General features: G+C 46.0%; 1 protein-coding gene across 11 annotated transcripts in view; it reads left to right on the top strand.

The window, feature by feature from the left end:
- Window positions 1–12,500, top strand: part of arhgap23a (Rho GTPase activating protein 23a) — a 66,699-nt gene that overhangs the window by 29,596 nt on the left and 24,603 nt on the right. For all 11 annotated transcript variants that reach the window (XM_081711610.1, XM_081711608.1, XM_081711607.1 and 8 more), the window contains exons 2-4: window positions 8,137–8,334; window positions 11,892–11,916; window positions 12,056–12,148. In XM_081711610.1, the coding sequence (XP_081567736.1) occupies window positions 8,137–8,334; window positions 11,892–11,916; window positions 12,056–12,148 (316 nt within the window). The remainder of the gene's footprint in view (window positions 1–8,136; window positions 8,335–11,891; window positions 11,917–12,055; window positions 12,149–12,500) is intronic.

Raw genomic sequence — 12,500 nt, 5'->3', positions numbered from 1 at the left:
AGTGGACCCCCACACCTTCTGGCCAGGACGGAACATCGGTGCGGGACATCGGCGGCGGTTAGCAAACCTCTTTTGTGAATGAACTGCACGACGTAGCTGAACGTGTGCCTCCTCCCAGGTTTTGGCACTATTGCGGAACCAGTGGTCAAGGGCTGGAAGGTCTGTGGGAGCACTGTCACAAGGGAAGAAGGCTGGCTGGAAACTGAAGACACATTGGAAAGGAGTCAGGTGTGTAGACGAGTGCATGGGGGAGTTGTGAGCATACTCTGCCCATGGTAAGTATTGGGACCACTCGGAGTGGGTTGTGCAATATTGCCTGAGGAATCTCGTTGGCAACGATGTTGAGCTTCTCGCAGAATTGTCTCCAATACCGAGAGGCAAATTGGGAACCCCGGTCCGACACTACTCCCTCCAGCAACCCAGAAAGTCCGAACACGCAAAGTGAAGATCGCATCTGTGGTCTCCTTGACTGTAGGTAGAGAGGGGAAGGGAATCAGTCGGCACATTTTGGAAAATTGATCTACTGTCACCAAGATCACCGCATTTCCCTCTGAGACAGGCAGGTCGGTGACGAAGTCCATAGAGTGGTGAGACCAGGGACACTTGAAATGAGCAAAGAGTGCAGTTTGCCAGTGGAGAGACTGAGCACATGTCAGACATGACATGACAAAATCTTGCATGTCTTCAACCAGGGATCCCCACCAATATTTCCTGGACAACCAGGACGTATGGGCCCATCTCACTAGGTCACCCCTCAGACTCGTGGGGACGTACTGTCTCCCTGGAGGGAGTTTAGGCCAGGATTCTGGCCCATTCTGTTGGGCCAGGATCTTTGCTCTGGGCCTCCTCCAATTCTTTTTGAAAAGCCCACCGGACCGGAGCCAGAAAGCAGTGTTCCGCGAGGATGCTCTCAGCTCTCTCAGGCCTTTCTTCTCTTTCGTGTACGCAGAATAGCATGTCTGCCTTCTTGTTCTTAGACCCTGGAATGTAGGAGACCAAGAATTGAAACCATGAAAAGAAGAGGGCCCATCCCGCCTGTCGAGATGTTAGTCTCTTGGCTGTCCTCAAATACTCCAGGTTTTAGTGATGTGTGAGTACCACAAAGGGATGTTGTGCTCTTTCCAGCCAGTGCCTCCGTTGCCCAATGGCTAACTTCATCGCCAGCAATTCACGATTCCCCACATCATAATTTCTCTCTGCAGGTTGGAGCTTCCTGGAGAAAAAAGCACAAGGAAATAACTTGGCTGGCGATCACTGGGATCTCTGGGAATGTAGCGCACCCACTCCCACCTCAGAGGCATCCACCTCCACTAGGAAGGGGAGCGAGGGGTCTGGTTGACGCAGTACTGGAGCAGACATGAGCGCCCCCTTCAGTCTCCGGGAGGCCTCCTCTGTTGGTGGTGTCCATTATAGTTTTCTTCAGGGGCGAAGCTATGTTGCTGAAGCTCCTAATGAACCTTCTATAGAAATTGGCAAATCCTAGAAACCTTTGTAATTCCTTGACAGAAACTGGCGTGGGCCAGTCTACTACTGCTGTAACCTTCTTGGGGTCCATGGAAATCTTGCCAGGGGATATAACACTGCCCAAGAAGGTCATGGATGTCAGATGGAATTCACATTTCTCAGCCTTGACATAGAGATGATGTTGTCAGAGCCTGGCCAAAACAGCTGTGTACAGTAAAGAAGCTGTCTATCTATCATATCCTGGTATATCTTGTCCATAGATGCTTGGAATACTGAGGGACTGTTTGCCAAGCCATAGGGCATAACCAAATACTCATAATGCCCCCGAGCTGTTACGAATGCAGTCTTCCACTCATCCCCCTCCCTTATGCGAATCAAGTTGTATGCATTCCATAAGTCCAACTTTGTGAAAATGGACTCCCGCATAATCTCTCACGGGTGACAGATCAACGGTAAAGGGGAAGTATATTTCCTGGTCACCTTGTTCAGAGACCTATAGTCTATGCAAGGCTACAACCCACCCCCTTCTCCATAAAAAAGAATCCTGCAGCGAGGGGCGAAGCAGACGGACGTATGAACCCCTGTTTAAGAGCCTCCTGCACGTAGTCCTCCATAGCCTTGTCCTTTGGACGAAAGAGGGGATACGGTTTAGCACATCTAGGAAGGAGGTCTATAGCGCAGTCCCACCGTCTGTGAAGAGGTAAGGTAGAGGCGTGTGCTTTACTGAATACATCCCCATAGGCTCTATACGGAAATCTGGAGGTCAGGTATGGAGGGACTCTCTACGAGGTGGAGCAAACAGGGAAATTGAAAGATGAGCAGTCACTGTAACATCGAGAACTCCATGCCACCAGTTCAGCTTGAGACCAGGATACGTGTGGCTCATGTTTAGCCAACCAGGGGAGCCCAGGATGATGTTGTCATGTGACAGGGGCATGGGAAAAAATGGAATGGTTTTGGAATGAAACAACCCGACTTGGAATACCACTGGAACTGTCTGTAGTGACTAAACCCTTCCCGATGGGTTGGCCATTTAGGGATTGTACACGCAATGGAGGGTTCAAGGTTATGGTGGGTATTCACAACCTATTGACTTCCCTCCTTTTGGGTCGTTTGGGATACTGCACGTGAAAATGGCCCTCAATGGACAGCAGGGTGAAGGAGACAGCCGACGCTGGAGAGCCGTTCAAAGGATTTGATTTCTAGCAGGCTGTACTTGCTTCCTGGGGCGTTTGGTTTCTGTGTTTGGGTTGATGGGTTCACCGTGGCGTGGCTGTAAATGCAGAAAACCCAGTTTAACAATCAGAGGCACCAGTAGATGAGCAGCCAGACAGGTTTACATGCACGTGCTCATGCGCACGCAGACAACCACACAGTAAGTGGACTCTTTCTGTGGAAACTGAGGTGCTGCTGGTTTTTGTGTGAGATTTATTTCTTGTTAAGTCAGAGGAAGCTTTGAACAACTGTCATTTATTATTATTTCCTGAAATACAGCAAGTGTAGTGTAGAGTTACAGGTATTAGGGGCAGATAGGGGTATTGGGGGAGTTATGGGTATTAGGGGAGTTACAAGTATTGGGGTGTTGGGTGTGTTAGGGGGAGTTACGAGTATTGGGGGAGTTACATGTATTGGAGTGTTGGGTGTGTTGGGGTAGTTACAGGTATTGGGGGAGTTACGTGTATAAGGGGTAGTTATGTATATTGGGATAGTTATAGGTATTAGGGTTCTAGGCATGTGTTTGTGTGTGTGTTTTTGTGTGTGTGAGTATGTGTTTGTGTGTGTGTGTTTGTTTCTGTGTGTGTGTGTGTGTGTGTGTGTGTGTGTGTGTGTGTGTGTGTGTGTGTGTACTCTGTTGATCTGCCTGTGTTTCCAGATGGACGACTCTTAAGCTGTGATCAGCACGATAGCACTGTTATGCCACAGTTGCATCACTGTTACAGCACTAGTATGGAATTGTTACATAACTTATACATCACAGATATGGCACTGTTACGTGACTGTTATAGCACTATTGTGGCACTGTTACGTGACAATTATAGCACTATTGTGGCACTGTTACGTGACTGTTATAGCACTATTGTGGCACTGTGACGTGACAATTATAGCACTGTTGTGGCACTGTTACGTGACTGTTATAGCACTATTGTGGCACTGTTACGTGACTATTATGGCACTGTTACATGACTATTATAGCACTATTATGGCACTGTTACGTGACTATTATAGCACTATTATGGCACTGTTACGTGACAATTATAGCACTATTGTGGCACTGTTACATGACTATTATAGCACTATTGTGGCACTGTTACGTGACTATTATAGCACTATTGTGGCACTGTTACTTCGCTTATGCATCACTGTTATGTTACTGTTATGTCAGTGTTGTAGTGCTGTTAAGGTGCGAAAGGGGTAGAACTGCGGATCAACGGGGTTTGTGTTTGGTGTGCTGACCCCAGATCTGAGGTAGTACTGCGGATCAACGGGGTTTGTGTGTGGTGTGCTGACCCCAGATCTGAGGTAGTACTGCGGATCAACGGGGTTTGTGTGTGGTGTGCTCTCTCTATATCTCTCACACTTTCTCTCTCTCTCTGTTTATCTCTCTCTATCACACACACATGCACACAGCCTGACAAGCTAATTGACTCATTATTACATGTAGAGTTAATGAGGAATTGTTCTTAGCACCAAGAAAATGCCTGCAGGACATTACTGAATTGGTAGGGGGTAGTGGAATAGTTTTTGAGCCTGCAGGGGTGTGTGTGTGTGTGTGTGTGTGTGTGTGTGTGTGTGTGTGTGTGTGTGTGTGTGTGTGTGTTTCAGATGTAATAACAGGGCTTTGGAATTCTCAGTGCCTGGAGGAAGCTTGTGGTGGAAACTCAGCATGTTGGAGCTTGTTCAGATCTCTCTTGTCTTTCCCTCTGGTGTTGGTGTTTGCCTTGCTGCCCTGTTCACTCTTATCTCTGTTCACTCTAATCTCTGTTCACTCTTATCTCTGTTCACTCTAATCTCTGTTCACTCTTATCTCGGTTCACTCTAATCTCGGTTCACTCTAATCTCTGTTCACTCTAATCTCTGTTCACTCTTATCTCTGTTCACTCTTATCTCTGTTCACTCTAATCTCTGTTCACTCTTATCTCTGTTCACTCTTATCTCTGTTCACTCTAATCTCGGTTCACTCTAATCTCTGTTCACTCTTATCTCTGTTCACTCTTATCCCTGTTCACTCTTATCTCGGTTCACTCTTATCCCTGTTCACTCTAATCTCTGTTCACTCTTATCTCTGTTCACTCTAATCTCTGTTCACTCTAATCTCTGTTCACTCTTATCTCTGTTCACTCTTATCTCAGTTTACTTTTATCCCTGTTCACTCTTATCTCTGTTCACTCTTATCCCTGTTCACTCTTATCCCTGTTCACTCTTATCCCTGTTCACTCTTATCTCGGTTCACTCTTATCTCTGTTCACTCTTATCTCTGTTCACTCTTATCTCTGTTCACTCTTATCCCTGTTCACTCATCCCTGTTCACTCCTGTTCTGTTCACTCTTATCTCTGTTCACTCTTATCCCTGTTCACTCTTATCTCTGTTCACTCTTATCTCAGTTTACTTTTATCCCTGTTCACTCTTATCTCGGTTCACTCTTATCTCTGTTCACTCTTATCCCTGTTCACTCTTATCTCTGTTTACTCTTATCTCTGTTCACTCTTATCCCTGTTCACTCATCCCTGTTCACTCCTGTTCTGTTCACTCTTATCTCTGTTCACTCTTATCCCTGTTCACTCTTATCCCTGTTTACTCTGATCCCTGTTCACTCCTGTTCTGTTCACTCTTATCCCTGTTCACTCTTATCCCTGTTTACTCTGATCCCTGTTCACTCTTATCCCTGTTTACTCTTATCCCTGTTTACTCTGATCCCTGTTCACTCCTGTTCTGTTCACTCTTATCCCTGTTCACTCTTATCCCTGTTTACTCTGATCCCTGTTCACTCTTATCCCTGTTTACTCTGATCCCTGTTCACGCCTCACTTCCCTGTTCTAGTACTCTGTCTGCCTCTGTGAGAGGGTTACAAATAACTTGCTGGGAAGTGGAATGGAAAAACCAGATTACATCACTCACCGCTATATTCAGACTTGTTTAAGTGAGTGTGTGTGTGAGTGTGTGTGAGTGTGTGTGAGTGTGTGTGTGTGTGTGAGTGTGAGTGTGTGTGTGAGTGTGTGTGTGTGTGTGTGTGTGTGAGTGTGTGTGTGTGTGAGTGTGTGTGTGAGTGTGTGTGAGTGTGAGTGTGTCTTCAGGTCACTAGGTACTGGGGGGGGTGCTGAAGGAACTGTGCTAGTTTACTACAGATAACAGACTGCTAGAGGTCTGTTATCTGTTATCTGTAGTAAACTAGCACAAACCTCCTTCACTTGCTCCCTTGCTTCACACACTCCTGAATATCTTCACACACTCCTGAATATCTTCACACAATCCTGAATATCTTCACACAATCCTGAATATCTTCACACACTCCTGTATATCTTCACACAATCCTGAATATCTTCACACAATCCTGTATATCATCACACACTCCTGCACTCCTGTATATCTTCACACACTCCTGAATATCTTCACACAATCCTGAATATCTTCACACACTCCTGTATATCATCACACACTCCTGCACTCCTGTATATCTTCACACACTCCTGAATATCTTCACACACTCCTGAATATCTTCACACACTCCTGTATATCTTCACACACTCCTGCACTCCTGTATATCTTCACACACTCCTGAATATCTTCACACACTCCTGAATATCTTCACACACTCCTGTATATCATCACACACTCCTGCACTCCTGTATATCTTCACACACTCCTGCACTCCTGTATATCTTCACACACTCCTGAATATCTTCACACACTCCTGAATATCTTCACACACTCCTGAATATCTTCACACACTCCTGTATATCTTCACACACTCCTGCACTCCTGTATATCTTCACACACTCCTGAATATCTTCACACACTCCTGAATATCTTCACACACTCCTGTATATCTTCACACACTCCTGTATATCTTCACACACTCCTGAATATCTTCACACACTCCTGTATATCTTCACACACTCCTGCACTCCTGTATATCTTCACACACTCCTGAATATCTTCACACACTCCTGAATATCTTCACACACTCCTGTATATCTTCACACAATCCTGAATATCTTCACACAATCCTGTATATCATCACACACTCCTGCACTCCTGTATATCTTCACACACTCCTGAATATCTTCACACACTCCTGAATATCTTCACACAATCCTGAATATCTTCACACACTCCTGTATATCATCACACACTCCTGCACTCCTGTATATTTTCACACACTCCTGAATATTTTCACACACTCCTGAATATCTTCACACACTCCTGAATATCCTCCCCCTCTGCACAAAGCTCTTCTCCCTGTATATGTGTATATAGTCTCTGACCAAATAGCTGCCCGCATGCTCCCCTCAGCACCCGTCCTGACCCACCAGAGACTCTCCCAGCACCCAGCAGAGCTCCCTGAGTGAGGTAGGGACCACACTGTCCTATATATAGCCAGACCGCACGTACAGAAGGAATGACACGGGTTTGGCTGGAGGGTTTATTTCTCCCAACATTTCCTACGGGCGCAGTGTGTGATTAGTGGACTGTTAGCGGAGTGTTCGGCTAATTCTATACAATTACGGCAGTGATGGGTAGTCCTGTTTGTTCCCAGTTCACTTCATCAAGGGCCCTGAGGTTCACCAGTCCAACCCATAAAGTGATTTTACAGAACTTCCAGAGTCCCGGGACTTTTCACAGAAAATCCCCTTCCTGGTTTTCCCGACGCTGCTTCTGAAGGTCGTGGAGAGCAGAATCCAGGACCACGAACTTCCCTGTGGCGTGTCCGAGGCAACGTATCATCATGGTGGGCAGAGCTGTGAGAATGTTGTGCCCCCCCCTCCAATCCGCTGACACCCGGCTGGGGTCCTGTTTGTTAGGTTGGTCCGGGATGATTGACAGATGTGGGCGATTGTGAGGCAGCCACTCACAGCGGTGGGGCAGAGCTTCTTGTGCTTAGCTGTCGAACATGATGGCCAGTCTTACACTCTGGTGAGACATGTTTATGGGACAACAAATAAAGGTGTGTCCCTTTGGAATTCACCGGGATGTCTCCGTTGGTCTTCATGCCATTTTTTCACTCTCTATCCTTGGCTAATCTTCCGTGTAGGTTTTACCTCGGAATCTATCGATGAACACTTTCTCTGTGTCTTGACTAAAGCTTAGTAAGAGACTGGAATGTGTCAGTGGGTCAACATAACTGCTGGGATTCCGAAAGTATTTGAAAATCTTCCCATATGTTCTGTTACAGATTACCTAAAAGATTAAATGGATTATATAGGATTATGCATAATCAGTGAGATTTTCGGATTACTTTTCATCAGGTTTTCACTGTTTTTAGTTGGTTCAGATGATGTTGAGATCATGTGGTCACTCTGATCAGTAGAATTTTCCCGGAGGGAAGTCCATGGAAAAAGACAAAAATTTGGGCTGAGAATAAAATTCCCATTTGTGGTCTTATCAGAATCTTGAGCGTTTTTATTGAGTGTCTGTCTACTGAACCCTCACCTTTCTGTTTCTGTTTCCGTCAGGCAAAGGGGCGAAGGGATGAGATCTTGTTGTCCAATGAGAACCCTCGACCAGTGGTGGGGGGCGGGGCTGAGGGGAGAGGCATGTCCTGGCAGGGTCCGCGGACGCTGGTGCTCCGGAAGAACTCTCAGGGCTTCGGCTTCACTCTTCGCCACTTCATCGTGTACCCGCCCGAGTCTGCGCTGCACACCAGCCTCAAGGTAAATCCGCCCAGCAACAAGCCCAACAATCGCAGTCAACTCACTCTTAGCAACCGCAAAATAAAACTAGTGTGCACACGACCAGATAGCGAGCATGGTCTGTTGGTAGGTGCGAACAGCCTAGCATGCCCTACACAGTCAGTCGAGACTCAGAAACACGGTTCTGTAACCAGCTCCTAACTGGCAGTCCTGATCGGAGCGCTGGCGTGTCAAGAATGTCCTCTGAGCTTCTAGCATTCGCGCTTCCGGAAGGAGCAAACCACTAAAAGCAAGAAGACAAATGCGCTATAAACACCACTGACTTCTGCTAAAACACCACCTATTACTGCTAAAACACCACCAATCGCTGCTAAAACACCACAGATTACTGCTAAAACACCACTTATTACTGCTAAAACACCACCAATTGCTGCTAAAACACAACTTATTACTGCTAAAACACCACCGATTGCTGCTAAAAGAAACAAAAGAATGACAAAAAGAAAAATCTGAATAAATTTTACTGGAAAATAACAGGAGACAAAGTCGAAATATTCCTAAGAGGTAAAAAGCAGACTGAGACACTCTCACGGTTACTCCAACACACTCCAAGAGCCTACCAGACTCTCGTAGGTTCTGGTATGCCCGCTGACGTCATCATATGGTCACACTGGTGTGGAGTATCCACATTAATCCACATCAGAGGGAATTATGGGGTTATCTAGGTACATGTGGAAGCAAGAGGCAGTATTAACTGTGCAGGCTTGGGGTGTGGACAGGATCAGCTAGAGGTATTGATGTTGAGTTTGCTCACTGTGTGTGTGTGTGTGTGTGTGTGTGTGTGTGTGTGAACAAAGTCTCATTATTACGATTGCATATGCCCACTCATCCACAGCTGCAGTCTGTCCTTTATGTGAAAAGGCCTCTGTTGTGTTTGACAGACACCACACACACACACACACACACACACACACACAGCCAGGACGTACCAGGGAAGAGGGTACAGTGGGTCCTGACCTCTTCTGTTCTGTCCGCTTCTGTTGTCTCCTGAATGTTCCGCAGTCACATGATGTCCTTGTATTGGGACGTGTGATTGGTGCAGAGCCGTGAGCCTCTCAACACATGCACTAAAACAATGGCTCTTACACTATAGATACGACTTCCATACGATGTGGCATACATGTAAAATAACTCCTTTTATTCTAAAAAGTTATGTTAGTATAAAACATCTCATTTCTATACTTGCTTTCTCTCTCTGTTTCACATTCTCCTTCTCTCTCTTTCTCTCTCTCATCCCCTGTTTCTCTTTATCACTCTCAGTGTCACTGTGTCCCTCTTTGGAGTGTTATTGGTCTATAGATCACTGTTATTGGTCTATAGATCACTGTTATTGGTCTATATCAGTGTTATTGGTATATAGATCAGTGTTATTGGTCTATAGATCACTGTTATTGGTCTATATCAGTGTTATTGGTATATAGATCAGTGTTATTGGTCTATAGATCACTGTTATTGGTCTATATCAGTGTTATTGGTCTATATATCACTGTTATTGGTCTATAGATCAGTGTTATTGTTATATACTGGTGTTACTGGCATATATCACTGTCATTGGTCTATAGATCAGTGTTATTGTTATATACTGGTGTTACTGGCATATATCACTGTCATTGGTCTATAGATCAGTGTTATTGTTATATACTGGTGTTACTGGCATATATCACTGTTATTGGTCTATAGATCAGTGTTATTGGTATATACTGGTGTTATTGGCATATATCACTGTTATTGGTATATAGATCTGTGTTATTGGTATATAGATCAGTGTTACTGGCATATATCACAGTTATTGGTTTATAGATCAGTGTTATTGGTATATATCAGTGTTATTGGTATATAGATCAGTGTTATTGGTCTATAGATCAGTGCTATTGATATATAGATCTTTGATATTGGTATATATCAGTGTTATTGGTATAACATAGCAGTGTTATTGGTACATAGATCAATATTTTTGGTATCTGCTTCTCTGCTCAGTAGTGTGTTGTTTGCTCACTGCTGCCCTCTGTTGTTACAATGAGAGACTTTTGCAATTGTCAGTGTGATGCTCTCATCATGTTTGTAGCTTATTTAGTATGTCTGATGAATATTTGCCAACAATGTTCCCACAGAGAGCATATTCTTTAAAAAAAAAAACCATTCTAATAACATACCAAAAATAAGTAAGTATTAACCCAAGCTTAAAGCAGGTTCTTCCATTTCTGGAGCTCCAAGGGTCTGCTGGGTTCTAACGTGCTACCTAGACACATAAGCATATGTTCCTTTGCCACATTAGCGAGGCTAATTAAGTAATCCAGGGGGTTGGAGCGAAATCCTGGGGTAGAATTCTATCCTCCAAAATAGAACTGTTCAGCGCTGCTTTCAGTTGCCATGCAGGAATATAACAAACATATTAGAAACTAAAGTAATTGGAATGGTTTCAGTTCAGATCAAAATGTAACTGTCAGAGTGTGTGGTGGAGGTGGGTGGTGGAGGTGGGTGGTGGAGGGTGTGTGGTGGAGGGTGTGTGGTATAGAGTGTGTGGTGGAGGGTGTGTGGTATAGAGTGTGTGGTGGAGGGTGTGTGGTATAGAGTGTGTGGTGGAGGGTGTGTGGTGGAGGGTGTGTGGTATAGAGTGTGTGGTGGAGGGTGTGTGGTATAGAGTATGTGGTGGAGGGTGTGTGGTATAGAGTGTGTGGTGGAGGGTGTGTGGTGGAGGGTGTGTGGAGGCTGTGGTGGAGGATGTGTGGAGGTGTGTGGTGGAGGGTGTGTGGTATAGAGTGTGTGGTGGAGGGTGTGTGGTATAGAGTGTGTGGTGGAGGGTGTGTGGTGGAGGGTGTGTGGTATAGAGTGTGTGGTGGAGGGTGTGTGGTATAGAGTATGTGGTGGAGGGTGTGTGGTATAGAGTGTGTGGTATAGAGTGTGTGGTGGAGGGTGTGTGGTGGAGGGTGTGTGGAGGCTGTGGTGGAGGATGTGTGGAGGTGGGTGGTGGAGGGTGTGTGGTATAGAGTGTGTGGTGGAGGGTGTGTGGTATAGAGTGTGTGGTGGAGGGTGTGTGGTATAGAGTGTGTGGTGGAGGGTGTGTGGTGGAGGGTGTGTGGTATAGAGTGTGTGGTGGAGGGTGTGTGGTGGAGGGTGTGTGGTGGAGGGTGTGTGGTATAGAGTGTGTGGTGGAGGGTGTGTGGTATAGAGTGTGTGGTGGAGGGTGTGTGGTGGAGGGTGTGTGGTGGAGGGTGTGTGGAGGCTGTGGTGGAGGATGTGTGGAGGTGGGTGGTGGAGGGTGTGTGGTATAGAGTGTGTGGTGGAGGTGTGTGGTAAAGAGTGGAGGAGAGTTAACGGGTCCATTACTGTATCAGTCCCCCTTCAGCGTTATAGCCCTTCCAACATTTTAAGCCCAACCCGGGGTTATGGTATACAACTGTGAGGTATTATTGTGTTTAGCCTTCACATCCAGGCTAGTTTTGGTGTATCTATGTTTCCTGGATATCTTTGGAAAAACACAGAGGTCTGATCTGCTTCTTCTCCGTGTTTTCTGACAGGATCAGGAGAATGGAAATGAGAAAGGTAAGTCTTCTGGTCTCCAAGAACGTCTCACCTGCGTTTACGCTCACGTTTACCACCTCTGAGAGGCACCAGCTCAGGGATCAGTGCGTCATTCTCCCTGTGTGTGTGTGTGTGTGTGTGGCTTCCTTTGCTCATTCAGGACTCCAGCAACATAGTCTGGAGCCGATGGACACCATATTTGTGAAGAATGTGAGGGAAAGAGGCCCCGCCCACCAGGCCGGCCTGAGCACAGGTGAGAGGTGGAGTGACCCAGCGGCACTCTCACGCCCTTACGTCAGTAACAGTGTCCAGGCTGTCTGGTTATGGACTGTTTAGCCTTAATACTGTCCACCTGATTCTCCCTCATGTCACGCCCAATGGGGCTGGACACACCAGGTGGCGCTGATTATGTTAAACGTCCGAGTAAATGAAAGAAATAACAGGACTGTAGCGGCCGTGGTGTTACTGGACTTTCTACTTTGTTGTCATTTTCTGCTTTTGTCTCGTCTTCCTCTTTTGCCTGTCAGAAGGATAACTTACTTGACACCTCGTTGTCATTAATAAACCTCATTGTCGTGCTATGTGTGATGGGAGTGTGTGGAGTC

The sequence above is a fragment of the Electrophorus electricus genome, chromosome 3 (genome assembly GCF_041902795.1).
Source record: "Electrophorus electricus isolate QZ-2024a chromosome 3, ASM4190279v1, whole genome shotgun sequence".
Classification (NCBI taxonomy): domain Eukaryota; kingdom Metazoa; phylum Chordata; class Actinopteri; order Gymnotiformes; family Gymnotidae; genus Electrophorus; species Electrophorus electricus.
The sequence above is the reverse complement of the archived record's forward strand: the minus strand, read 5'-3'. Positions and strand labels throughout refer to the sequence as shown.